We start from the raw sequence: 13,158 nt of genomic DNA, 5'->3' as shown, positions 1-13,158 counted from the left end.
CTTTAATTACAAAGCTGGTTTTGATGATATTCTGAGTACCATGAGGGGAATAATGTGAAACTTTGGAGCTTTTTAATATGGACATAAGCCATGGGGGCACTCACTTACCACACCTAGTATTCTAGGTCATAAAAGACACACACATAGACATTTATAAAGACATATATCTATCTTTTTCATGCAAATGAAATGAGATTTGATGCATATGAATTCAAATATGCTCATAGCGATCTTGTTCAAGTCCAAAATAGAGCTATCAACACCAAAAGTAGAGATATTTTAAGACATTTGATTTACTTTACTAGGACCTTGCATACAATTTTTCACGTATTACTTTTTACCATCCTATGTTTTTTTTGTGCTCCATTCCATGAAAGTTGTTTTGTTTTGCAAATGTGTAATCATGTTGTTATGTCAAATAACTAGCATACATGAATATATGGCATTGTTTGTGACTCATACACATAGCATGAATGAACCACATTCCCTACAACATGCTTATATATATTTTAGAATTGTTAATGATGGTATGATCCATTTAGTCTCCAAACATTACTAAAATATACTGCATCGATGTTCAAAATTCCTTAATCACATAGTTAATTGACATCCATGAACTATGAATTTGGTGTCTACCTAACTTCATCCTTGTCATTTCGTTTTTCTAGAGTTTACACTTAGATCATCTTTGCTTGTGGTGTCCTTAATTTGTACAATAAAAATTAAGATGAACCTTAATAATAATTTTAGTTATATTAGGCTACTATATACTTAAAATATATTTGTTGAGTTTTAATGACAAGTTTAACCTTAATTTCTGTGCAATTAAGAGTCTCAAATGTCCAACCAAGCATATTGGTGTAGTTTGGAAAATAAATAAGTGGAGCACCTTTGTGAGTTTTTGTACTCTATAAGCATAAATTAGTATTATAACTCAAAGGCAACGTTCATTGCATGCTTTTTCTTTTACCTACAAAGTTAGACACATAATCATGATTCATAAAGCAAGCAATAAATCTTGTCTTTTTGTTATGGGTAGTAAGATTCAAAGGTTCGGGGTTATGCTTTTGGAATAGTATCGTAGAATGTGACATACACACACAGACATTATATAATACAAGAAGTTGGGGGGAGACACACATACTACTAGCACATTATTTATATGAGTCATTTCCACGTGTTACCACATCTCTTGCGTGTGGTATTGTGTTGGACACGCCTAAAAAGTATAACTTATTGAAAAGATAACGATGTACTCATCCTCATGCAAGAACCTTGTAACATTGTCCTTCGCAAATGGGTCTCGACAATGAGATTATGAGATCATAATTAGTAATTATTTGGATTAAGGACGCAAATAAAAATTACCATGTGATGATCTTTCTAATACATGCATTCTAACTCTTATTGGTTTACGGGCACTACAAGATCATTCATTAGTTTGAAATTGTAGCATGCGAGTTCTACTCAACATGAAGGGGTTTAAATGCCAAGACACCCTTTAAAATTGGGGGGGGGGGGGGGGGTATCCTCCTATTCAATATGAAAATAGTGCATTTATTCATTTAAATCACTCATGCATTAGGTCTTGAATGTTTGATGATTTTATTAATCTCAACTAGTAGGCATTATATTTCAACATCCCTTAAAAGATGTGGAACTTGCATGTCGTTGCCTCACACGCTTTTTATGATGTTCCTAATTAGTAATGTTGGTGTTGAGACTAGATTTCTAGGCCTCCCCAATTGCTATAGCTCCATTTTTGTGGCCTAGTTATATTTCCTTTACAAATGAAAATTTGGGAATTTGTATTAGTTCTTGTTTGAATATATCCTTTATTTTTTTAGTTGTAAGATTATTGCTCCATCACACTCAGATTTTGAACCTCTTTGACTGAAAGTTTTGTTGAAGCTCAAAGATGTCCATTTCGTAGCCTTTGTAGTTTTCCTTAAAGGGCATCAAACTCATACTTTTTCCTTTTCCCTTTCTCCTTTCCCTTGGCCATAAGTTATAATGTGCATTCTCATCACATGGGCTTTGTAGCAAGGTGCCTTCTACACCAAAGAAGGGCATCAATATAAACTCGATAACCAAGTTTCTCTCCTAAAACGTGCATAATATAGAGTAGGATGATTATCATAGGGTTCTTACTCAATAATCATCCACACATTTCGAAGGAGATATTGTAACATTCAATTTTGTACATAGTGAATATCCTCTAAAGTTGCGATGACAAGGTCTTCATGTAAAGTTATTCAGTGGATCGTTATCCCCTTTACATACCTAGAAGTAGATGCAAGATGCATTATTATTTTGACCTAATAGATATTGATGAAGGACCCTAAATGAAGAATTATGAATTAGTGGTACAAACCACATCCTCACTTACTAACTTTGAAATTGAGAGGGTTTTCGTAGCTAAAGATATTAAATCTAGGAGGTGTTGGTTGCATAGGTAACAAGCACAAATAGAGATATGAAAAGACACTTCATACCATTATATGGAATGGTTAATGTCTATTCAAATGTATCCTCACACATATTTTCATGGTTGATGTGGGGGCACTGCCAAAAGTGACACGTGATTGTCTCCTCCAGGAATTTGCAAATGTACGGATACACTTTGACCAAGAGTCCCTTGTATTTCATTTTCCAATCAAGGTTCCAAAGTTTTCATGTGTTATGATAGTCTGCAACTTCGATTTAGTTCAACATTGATGTCATTGCGTTTGAGGTTGTGAGTTAACTCCTTAAATGCCCTAGGGACTCTTTCTTCAAATCTTATTTGTTGCATAAAGAATACTTTTCCAATGGGATGGGCAATGATTTAAATACTTAAGGACATCTATGTCCTTACCAACAAGCTTGTTGCTTTGTTGTGAATTGTATAACATAGCTACAAATGTGATGATTATGATTACAATCTTCCATGGAGCGAACCCTTGTTCAAAAATTATTTGGTCCTCACCATGTCATAAACAAGATGATGCGGGTTCCGACGCTTTTCTTAATACTAATGAAGGAAATATTTTGGAAAAATAAAAATAAACAAGATGATCTGGCTCCTCCAATACATGAAACCTTTCCTACCAACCTAAAATGTGTCTTAAGTTGTATTGAGGGCATGCCTTTGTCGATGCATTTCACAATTCTAATGCATTTGTATAAAAGTCCAAGGTAAATTGTTTTAAATTTTTTGGCAAATCTATTCTCTCGAAAGCTATGGATATTCTAAAACGTGGTATTTAATGATGATTAGGAATTCTAACAACATTAATCAAACATAAATCTCTTTTCCCCCTTAGGTAAACGATAAAGCCTTTATATTTTAATCCATTGTTTATCGTTTATATTCTAATTTGTTGGAGCTAGAGGTTGGAATATGACGCCTTTGCTTCTTCTTTTTTGTTTTCACAAGATTAATAGATCTTAGTCATGCACCACACTCAAGTGGCGATGGAAACATTTTATTATATTTGATGACTTGTAAAATGAGACAACATCGATTGTCTTAGGTGAGGGGCCAAAGAAAAATTCTGATTCTCATGGAGACTTATTTAACTAGCAACCTATCCTTTTTTGCCGGCTTGTATGAGGCTAGTAGGTGGGGACATTGTTTGGATCCATCCATTCTTTTTGCATATTTTAGAGGCGAACATTGACAATAGTGTTATAGAATACTAAAATGATATAAAAGACTCGTGTATGCCGTTGGGACATTTTGGTTCCATTGATCTCAACAAAGTGAAACTTCCCTACTTTCCTCCATGTTTAGGCCCTACCAGAAAACGCATATTTGTGGAAATAGTCTTCTTGCATAGACCTCAAGAACGTTAGTTCTTGACTCTCCATGTAGACTGTTGATATATATTCAATGTGCATTGCCACACAGATGCTTTGATGTATTCAAATTCATAGCACATTCTCTCAATCCACATATGCTTTCATTCACATGTAATTGGCGCTAATTGTTCTACACTAGGGATCGTAGACAAAGTTCAAAAATATATAGGCTAGTGTCACTACACAATAATTAGGGGTGCAACTATTGTAATTAATTACACATAGGGCTACGTGCGAATGTTGATAAGTATATCAGCGTACATTGCCATTCATACATTCTTGTGTAGATTAATGCCGAACTTTACTTTAATTATAAACATATATGTTGTGCATTCAAAACAATGGTATATTCTCATTGCACATTGTCAAACATATTAAGGTTGGTGAATATTACAATGTAATTATAGTTTATGTTGCAAACACACACGGTTGTGTAGATCACAATTGAAAATAACATTCCAACTCACAACACTTTTTATTTTGGAGCATATTATGGTTGGCAAAATCTGCCACCTAGTTATAGTTAATTATATTGTGTGCATATTGCTACGTAGATACATATTATGGCACCCAGATATTGGTATATACATATTATGGCAAGTTATCCTTACACATTTTCTAAGGTTGACAAATGCTTTAACTAGTTACAAATGTTGTACCAAGAAGTTAAGGTAACTTTGAATTGCATATTGCGCATCATTGTGTAGATTGCATCATTGTGTAGATTAAGGTTGGAGAACACATCTAGTAACTACTAACCACAAATACATTGTACTTATGGATGAATGTAATTTTATCAATGCGGTCGAGAAACACTTTCTTGTTATTCAATGGGATATGTTGTACAAGCATTGCAAAATGTGACGTTGAAGTACACTTCAATCAATTTCATGCATTCGGTACATACGTAAATGCTAACATAGATTAGAAAACATTTCTAGTTAATCAATCAATCACATCGTTTGCATATACATACATACATACATACATACATACATACAAACAAACTTATACATGCATACATACCTTACCATACCATATAGTTCAAGCTGGATAGCACACACACGTACAAGCCCAAGGTAAAGTGTGGTTTGAACATGGTTGTGTCTAGTGAGATACCTAAGGTTAAAAAAAAAAGCGAATCGGGGAGAGATCGGTTACGCATGGCAGGGGATACAATAACCACCGCATTAATGTGAGGGTGAAGAAAAGAATAATGTCAACCGGACACACACACACATTCTGCGTATGTGTGTGTGTGTGTGTGTGTGTGTGTGTGTAAAAGGTTGGATAGAGAAGGGATACCAAATCATATGAAGTTTATGTGTGTGTGGTATGATACGATACGATACGGTATGGTATGGTATGGTATGGTATGGTATGGTATGGTATGGTATGGCATGCTATGCTATGGTATGGCATGCTATGCTATGGTATGCATGCATGCATGTATGTGTTAAGAAATATTAGACCATGATTTTTTGCCCAACAAATGTGGTGTGTACATAAATAAATAACAAACAATAATATACACACTAGAAGAAGAAGAAGAAGAAGAAGAAGAAGAAGAAGAAGAAGAAAAGATGTTGTTTCCTTCCTTTAATTTACTCTTCTCTCTCTCTATCTTTTCCTTTTTTAACACAACAGTTCCTTCCCACTTTTCTTCTTTCTTCTTCTGCTCTCTTCTCTTCAGAAAGACAGAGACAGAGAGAGAGAGAGAGAGAGAGAGAGAGAGAGTCTATAGACTCTGTTTTTCTACACCCAAACCGTTCCTTTTGTCTTCATTCATTCATTCTTCTTTCCCTTCTTAATATTCTCTCTCTCTCTCTCTCTCTCTCTCTCTCTCTCTCTCTCTCTCTCTCTCATATCCCCCCAATGGCCAAACAGCGTATGGTGGAGCAGAAGAACAAACAGAGTATACCATAAGGTCTTCTTCACACTTTAGGGTGCTTTGATTTCCCAATAGGGTAGCATCTCTTCTTTCCTTCCTTTTTTTTTTTTTTTCTTTCTTTTGGTCATAGATCTCCACACCTATGGAAGAGGCCTCAGTAGCAAGCATTGGTGAAATTACGCCTCAAAGACCAGAGGTTGTCATGGAAGAACCAGAACCCATGGATGCAGGGGAGACTGTACAATTATCATACTGTAATGGTGAAGACTTAAACGAAGAAGAATTAAAAGGAGAAGACTTGAACGAAGAAGAATTAGAAGGAGAAGAAGACGGATTAGAAGGAGGAGGAGAGGAGGAGGAGGAGGATAACGAAGGAGAAGAGTATATGTCAGATCTATCCTTTGAATTCTGTAGCTCCATGTGTTTAGATCTATTCTCGAGTGGGCAAGAAATGCTGTCGGCTGAAGAGCTTTTCTTCGATGGGAAGCTTCGGTTGCTATCGGCGGGAGGAGGCACAGCGACAAGGGAGACATCCTCAGGGGCTGTAAGAGGCAGTTATGACGGTTGGAACAAGGAAGAAGAAGAAGACCAAGAAGAAGAAGAAGAAGAAGAAGAAGGAACAGATGTTGTATCAAAGAAATTAGGTCAAGGTCAAGGTCAAGGTCAAGGGGAGAAGGGTTATGGTCAAAGTCAAGATGATTTAGGTATTGGGGTTAATGTGAAGGCAAGGAATGCAGAACTGTATATGAGGGGTAAGGGGGATTTGGGGTTCTACGAGAGCCCGAGGTGCGTGTCGATGAGCGTGGAAGGGTCGCGTGGCCGGAGCCGGAGGAGCTGCGTGAGTCTCAACACGTCGCGCTCCTCGTCTCCTTCGCGCAGCTTCTCGGGATCGCTAATGCGCGACGGTGCTACCCCTCCTCTCAATTATCATTACTACTACTCCCGACGGAGGACCAGCTTCTCCCATGATCCTCGTAGCCAGCGACAACAGCTTGCAAGCACCCCCACCTCCCCTACCAAGCCCAGTAGCAAGCCTAGTAGTGTTGCATCATCAATCCCTTCCACTTCTTCATCCCAGCCTTCTAGCAAGTTCCTGGATTTCTTCAAGCTCACAACTAGGAAACACAACCATGGTCATGGTCATAGTCATGGTCTTGGTATTGGTCATGGTCATGGCCTTGGTCTTGGTCTTGGCCATGGCCATGCCAATCCAAGCAAGGAAAAGATGGTTCCCCGAGCCGCCCGCTTTTGGCCGTTCTCGAGGAGCAACTCGGCGGGAGAGAGCAAGAGCCGGACACCGCCCCTTCAGCAGCCACCTCTCCCCCCGAGAAGCAATTCGGCCGGAGAAAGCAAGACCGCGAGCTCCTTCTTGCTACCCATCAATGTTAGGCACAACATTGCGAATGCCAAAAAGAATGCTTCCCTAGGCTCTCTTCCCAAGGAACAACAACATTTCTGTCCCAACCCGGCATCCGCAATTCCCTCCCAAAGAGCTAATAATAGGGTCACGTCGAGAAGTGGGCATATGAGGCCGAGCTCGTTGAGCCGAACAGCTGCGAAACCCACCCGTCGGCCCGGCATCACTACTACCCCATTGCTCAATGGAGGAGCTGTGGCTCCTTCTAACCTCGACCATAGATGCAATACAATCACCAACCATTCTAATGATAGTAGTAGTGGACATGGAGTTCCGAAAGGCCTCCTCCGAGACCCCAAGGATTTGCTTAGCCGGGATGTCCGAGTTATCACACCTTTGCTTAATGTGAACATGCCATCCAAATCCAAGATTTTCAATTTGGGCACACTCTTCTCAAAGAAAGACAAGGGAGTCGTTGTAATGAGAGGCTACAACTATATGGCCCTCTCATCCTCCAATGGCAATGATCCCCAAAGTGGTGGCTAGAAGAGGCTTTACCATGTGGGTGTAAAAAAAAAGAACTACATAATAATGTACTCTGTTTTCTCCTACTTCAGTGTGTGGTGGCTTCATTGTAAGGCAAAGGTTTTTGTTTTTAGATGTAGTTTAAAGGGCTTGGCTTTGTTACTCCAACCAACCAACCATGTATGTACATGTATCTATCTAATCTATATGAGGCTTAAGTTTTGTTTTGTGGACATATGAAGTCTCTTTGTCTTTGAAAGATTTTGGTATTCAACTTGGTTAGCGACCCTCCTCTTTGGATCCATTCAACAACACAAACAAACAAACACATCGTATCTATTCATGGAAGGAAAGGTAGCAACATAACCCATCTCAAGACCTAACCTAAGAGTAGAATAGCCTGTATTTAGTCTTCCGAAGCTCACATCCGTAGTACAGTAGGTAGCATTCTAAGAATGAAACCACAAAAATGAAATGGATTCTTAAACAACAAACAAGAGGGGAGAAGAAAATGAATCCTTTGATGCACAATCAAGGATATTAACATTTAATATCCATTAATGGGAAAATTCTCTATTTGTTTTATTGCATTGTGGTAATCTCTTCGAGTGTTACAAAGAAACATATTACATGGGTTTAGTGGGGTTGTGGGAAGTTCCTCATTGATGAACACTCTCTTATTACAAAGGTGGTATATCCTTTTGAGCCTCCCTCATAATTTTATGACCATCTTGCTTTTCCTGGCTATCTAAGGATCTCTCCAGAACAAGACTTAGTTGAGAAAGTTATGATAGTTGTCTTCTTCGCCGTGAGGAAGTTAGCAATGGTAAACACATTTTTTGTGCTCGATTTTCCCACTCCAAACTCTATCCTATGAACACTAAAACATATCTATCCATCTACCCATGTCTCTATAGAGATGTTGATATGTTGAATACAAGACGACAATAACAAACCGTGTTCTAATAAGAGAGAGTTTTGGAAATGCCCAACAATGTGAAGAAGCTTACTTAGCTCGAATGCACGCATATATTCTCAAATTGCTTGGTAATAAGCAAGACTCCATCTCCACCTCAAAGTGGCGCATATTGCATCCTTGTTACTTGTATGTTAAGTAAGCTTGCCTACCTTCACTATTACCTCCATCTATGGTAATTCAATGTTGAGTTTCCAAATAACATAAAAACAAAGATTGAAAGTTACAATTAAACTTATATATATGTGTGTGTGTGTGTGTGTGAAAGGCCATGATGATTAATTATAAAGGGGTTCTACTACTTACAAATTTCAATGATTAAAATTGCTATGTAATTAGAAAACATGTAGTAAACCCTTATTGGGGTTATAGTGGGATCTAGCGGAATAGTGGTGGAGAGAGGTTAATGGTAAGATGGTTTCTTTCTTTGACTACTCTGTAAAATTAGGTAGGGAATTCCACCAGAGGAGGAATCCAGTTATGTCGGTTGTAGCTAAGGTATGGTTCAGTAATAGTACTCTTATGCATTCAATATTGACGTTTTGGAAATGGTTGTGAGTTCTATATATTCCTCGCAAAATCATTACATTTAGACGGTTATGTGTCCACTATGCACTTCTAGTCTAGGAATGGATGCATAGGGAAGAGGGAATCAAAACTTGCTCTTTTTGTCAGTTTCATTTAGAATCAATGCAACATGCCTTATGAAACTGTATGGCTACATGTTCTTTTTGGAAACGTATGTTGCGCCTCATTGATGTTGCGTATGGACCTCATGTGATTACATGGGGAAATGTCTTTTGGATGGATGTAAATGTGGATAAACATAATTATGAATGGGAAAAGATACTATTTACCCTTCAAACTAGGGAAAGGCAAGTTAAGGGCTTACCATATTCAAGCTCAAATCGGTTGAATGTGGATGCCACAATATGGGCTACGATATCATCGGTGGTGCTATGGAATATTTGGATAGATCGATGCAAAAATGTGTTTAAGCCAATACAACAAAATCATGTTCATTGTGCGAAGGAAATTGAATCGATGCTTATTTCAATTTTAAAAGGTCAATATGACTCCTTCGCTGGTAACAAAGATGCCATTTTTCTGAAACAACAATCCTTTAAAGGCAAGTGGAAGGATTTGTTCGTCTTTGTGGATAGAAATGACAAAATGGTTTGGCAATATGTACCCCCTCAATGGTTGTTTCCTCTATAGGTGGAGTTTGGTTTCAATTATGACATAGTGGGGGATATACCGTTTCTCTCTTATCTTACCCTCCACTATATTGTATCATTATATGCTCTGTATACGCTTATTGGATTGGTAACGGAAACTATGGTGTGGTTTTGTTTTTTAAAAAAAAGTCTCATTTGCTCATTTTGTTGTTGACTAAAAGTAATTTGCTAATTAGCAACTTTGAGTAGACACTAAGTCAATTATGCGCAACAAGGTCCTTATAATGTTACTTACATATATTTGCTTAATCTTAATGTTCACTATGATTAACCATTCTTGAGGCATTGGACTTTTCAAATTTCTAATACACATGTAGCATAGTTTTAGTAATTTCTAGGAGGTTTATACTACTAGAAATCTACAAACCATAGTCATAATAAAATATCTCAATAAGATTACATACTTAGATACTTCAAATTTATGGGCCCATATATATGTACATATTGTACAATGTACATTATATCTTAAATTGTGTAATATTTAAATATAATACCATATATCGAGAACCACCATACATTATTAAACGATAAATTATATCATCATATATATGTACCTACTATATCACTATATGCCATAAGCCATTTGGTGTGGTAAAAGAGCAAGTTATGAGAAAGTATTACCCTTATGTATCCATTAGAAAACGTTGTTTGTTATTATTACTAGTAGGGCCTTGCATTCAAGTTTAAAGCAATGTGTCTAAATAGTTATGATCTTGTCGACAGTAACAAGCATTCACAATCTAGCTTTACCTCATTACATTCACATTTACCTTAACACTTTTCTCTTGTATCATAAAGATAGCTTTACCTATGCACTTTCCTAAACACGTTGAGAAAGTCATTCGTCCAGTAAACAATGGCCTTAGAAATACATTTGTCTACAATCCAAGAGTTGAAAGGGATGGTAATGACTTGTTTCATGAAGTAGTAAATGTATTGGTACTTTTATGGTATCTAAGAATTTGATGTATGTCTTCTTTATTGTTACAAGTGTTATGAGAAATATTCATCCATAGGTATATGGTTTGGTGTTACAACCTACTACTGAGGAAAAGTGGATAAAACATTTTATTGATGACAATCTATGCACTTCACATTCATTCATTAATTCAAAGAGGGCAATGAAGTGTTCTAAGATTCATGATCTATAGCTGAGTAATAATCATGAATCTAAATTGATCTCCGTCATCTGATGCCTTCATAACCAATATATATACATGTAAAGTACACACATGCTAACCTTGTTGCCATAAAGTAATATTGATATGTGATATTTTGTAGTAGAGATTTTTGGTCCTCCCAAGTGGTTAGTGTCATGGCTACAATAGACTAGTTATGATAACTATGGTCTATGGTAGGAATGTAGATGCATTGATTACCAAGCTCTTCATAATCTTCGTACCTTGAGGGATAGTCCATTCAATACAAATCATCCCCATCAAGATATACTATTCTTGCACTATGGTTTGCACCGTCCCCTTGAATACACACCCACCTTTTTTTACTATTGTCATCGTTAATAAAGACCATACCCCACCATTCTTGCATTACAATTTATGATGTGCGCTAACGTGGATCTTCCCCAAGAAAATCCATCCACCATTGTTACAAATGAACTCATCATAACATTCTACTTGCAAGAAAAGGTCACCCAAAAAATTACTTTATTTGGAGGTACATGTGTTGAATATCAATTAAAGTAAGACTACAAATAGCAAAGCCTTCATGAGGCAAAGTACTTTATATTGCAAGAGGACACTATAAGATTGTAAATTACTTCATGTAAGGCTTGATGAACTATAGCTTACATGGCAAGTAATGGCAAGTAATGAATGAATCATGTGGCAAGTTTTCTAATGTAGTGCCAAATATAACTATTTGTGTTTTTTTTTCTTCGGTTATATTGGTGGGGTTTGCACAATGCTAGGACGTTTCATTACATTAATGATATGAGCCCATTTTAGCAATATCAATGATCAATTATCTTAAAAGGAAGTTTGCCACTTAAAGTAAGGAAAGTTGAGAATGGGCCAAATTATGCTACATAAGCCTTTTCTAATCATGACATATCCATACTATTATGCCTAAAACCCCGGTAGATAGATTATTTGAGCCAATTTACGTGACATAGCTAGTAATCATCTAATTCAAAGTGTATTAGTTATTGTTAACAACGAAACTGTGAGGAATAAGTTCGAAGTAAAGAAACAAAGACAAAAATTAAAATAATGGATCAAAGAAAAGCACATTGCATGCCAAGTTGTATAACTATTACCTTGTAAAAAAATGCAAGAAAAAACAAAGTAAAATTAAATGCTTTTTAAAAACCACTAGGAAGTATGGTGCAGGACAAAATTGATTGCCAAAATGGTACCTAACAAAGTTTCTTATACACATTAGTTAGTTATCCTGACTCTCTAAGAAATATTCCTTTCATTCTCCATTTTTGTCTCCAACTGTCAAGTTGTGACTAGTTTCTCTTCTTTTCGTTGGTGTAAATGAAAATACTCATAAATTCATTCCATAATGTCGATGTGAAATCTGTGAAATGGCACTTGCCACTATCTATTCAAGATAAAAATATTGTCATATTCTCATAAACCAATGTTGATTTTCCAACACACTTGGAGCTGGAGGTGACATGACTATGAGCAGCATAGCCAAACATAAACAAGTGGCATATTTAAGAAAATAGGCTAAAATGTTATCAGATGTGAAAAAAATATTAGATACTTCCAAGTTTCAATACATCTTAATTTTCTCCATCATTTATGATTTATGATTAACCAGAACCTTTTATTTCAACCCCCCCCTACTCCTAGTGCCAACATATATAAAAAAGAGTGATACATAAGTGTGATTTGTTTCTGTCATCGAAAAATTAACTATAGATTTCTGCACACAATAACACAATTATTACCAATATGAATATTTTTATACTATGTCCAAAATCAGATTACAAATCTCATGGCTTCCATATACTTACAGAATTTCCAAAGCAGAGAGATTATAATAGAGATCAAGACTAGTTACATCCCTTTTTATATCTCCAATCATATATTGTGATCGTTCTTATCAATAGGCTTATATGTGTTTGTACTTACGCTTATATGTTTATCCATTTATCAGAAATTGTACGAATCCTCCAAGCTAACAATATGCAGCCATAAAAATCAATGGAGTTGTTGTGAGTTGTTGCAAGATGGTGTGAAAGCTTCATGGATTTAAAAAAAGGGTTCAATGTGTGTAACAGTGATAAGCTAATTCAACCATGAAATAATAAAATTTCATGCCAAGTTGAACACAATTAAAGAGTGCTCTTGCACTT

At 36.5% G+C, this 13,158-nt stretch overlaps 1 protein-coding gene across 1 annotated transcript; it reads left to right on the top strand.

The window, feature by feature from the left end:
- Positions 1-5,777: 5,777 nt before the first annotated feature.
- On the top strand, positions 5,778-7,844 carry LOC147855860 (uncharacterized). Its single transcript, XM_087330781.1, has one exon. It carries the CDS (start codon positions 5,877-5,879, stop codon positions 7,635-7,637), a length of 1,761 nt encoding a protein of 586 aa, XP_087186907.1. The 5' UTR covers positions 5,778-5,876; the 3' UTR covers positions 7,638-7,844.
- The last annotated feature ends 5,314 nt before the right edge of the window (positions 7,845-13,158 follow it).

The sequence above is a fragment of the Azolla caroliniana genome, unplaced genomic scaffold, assembly GCF_043228905.1.
Source record: "Azolla caroliniana isolate FFs.n. ecotype wild unplaced genomic scaffold, voAzoCaro1.0.p SCAF_14, whole genome shotgun sequence".
Taxonomy (NCBI): Eukaryota; Viridiplantae; Streptophyta; class Polypodiopsida; order Salviniales; family Salviniaceae; genus Azolla; species Azolla caroliniana.
This window is presented reverse-complemented; position numbering and strand designations above follow the sequence as displayed.

Coding starts and splice junctions, on each gene's coding strand:
- LOC147855860 (XM_087330781.1), top strand. CDS start 5,877: ATGGAAGAGGCCTCAGTAGCAAGCATTGGTGAAATTACGCCTCAAAGA.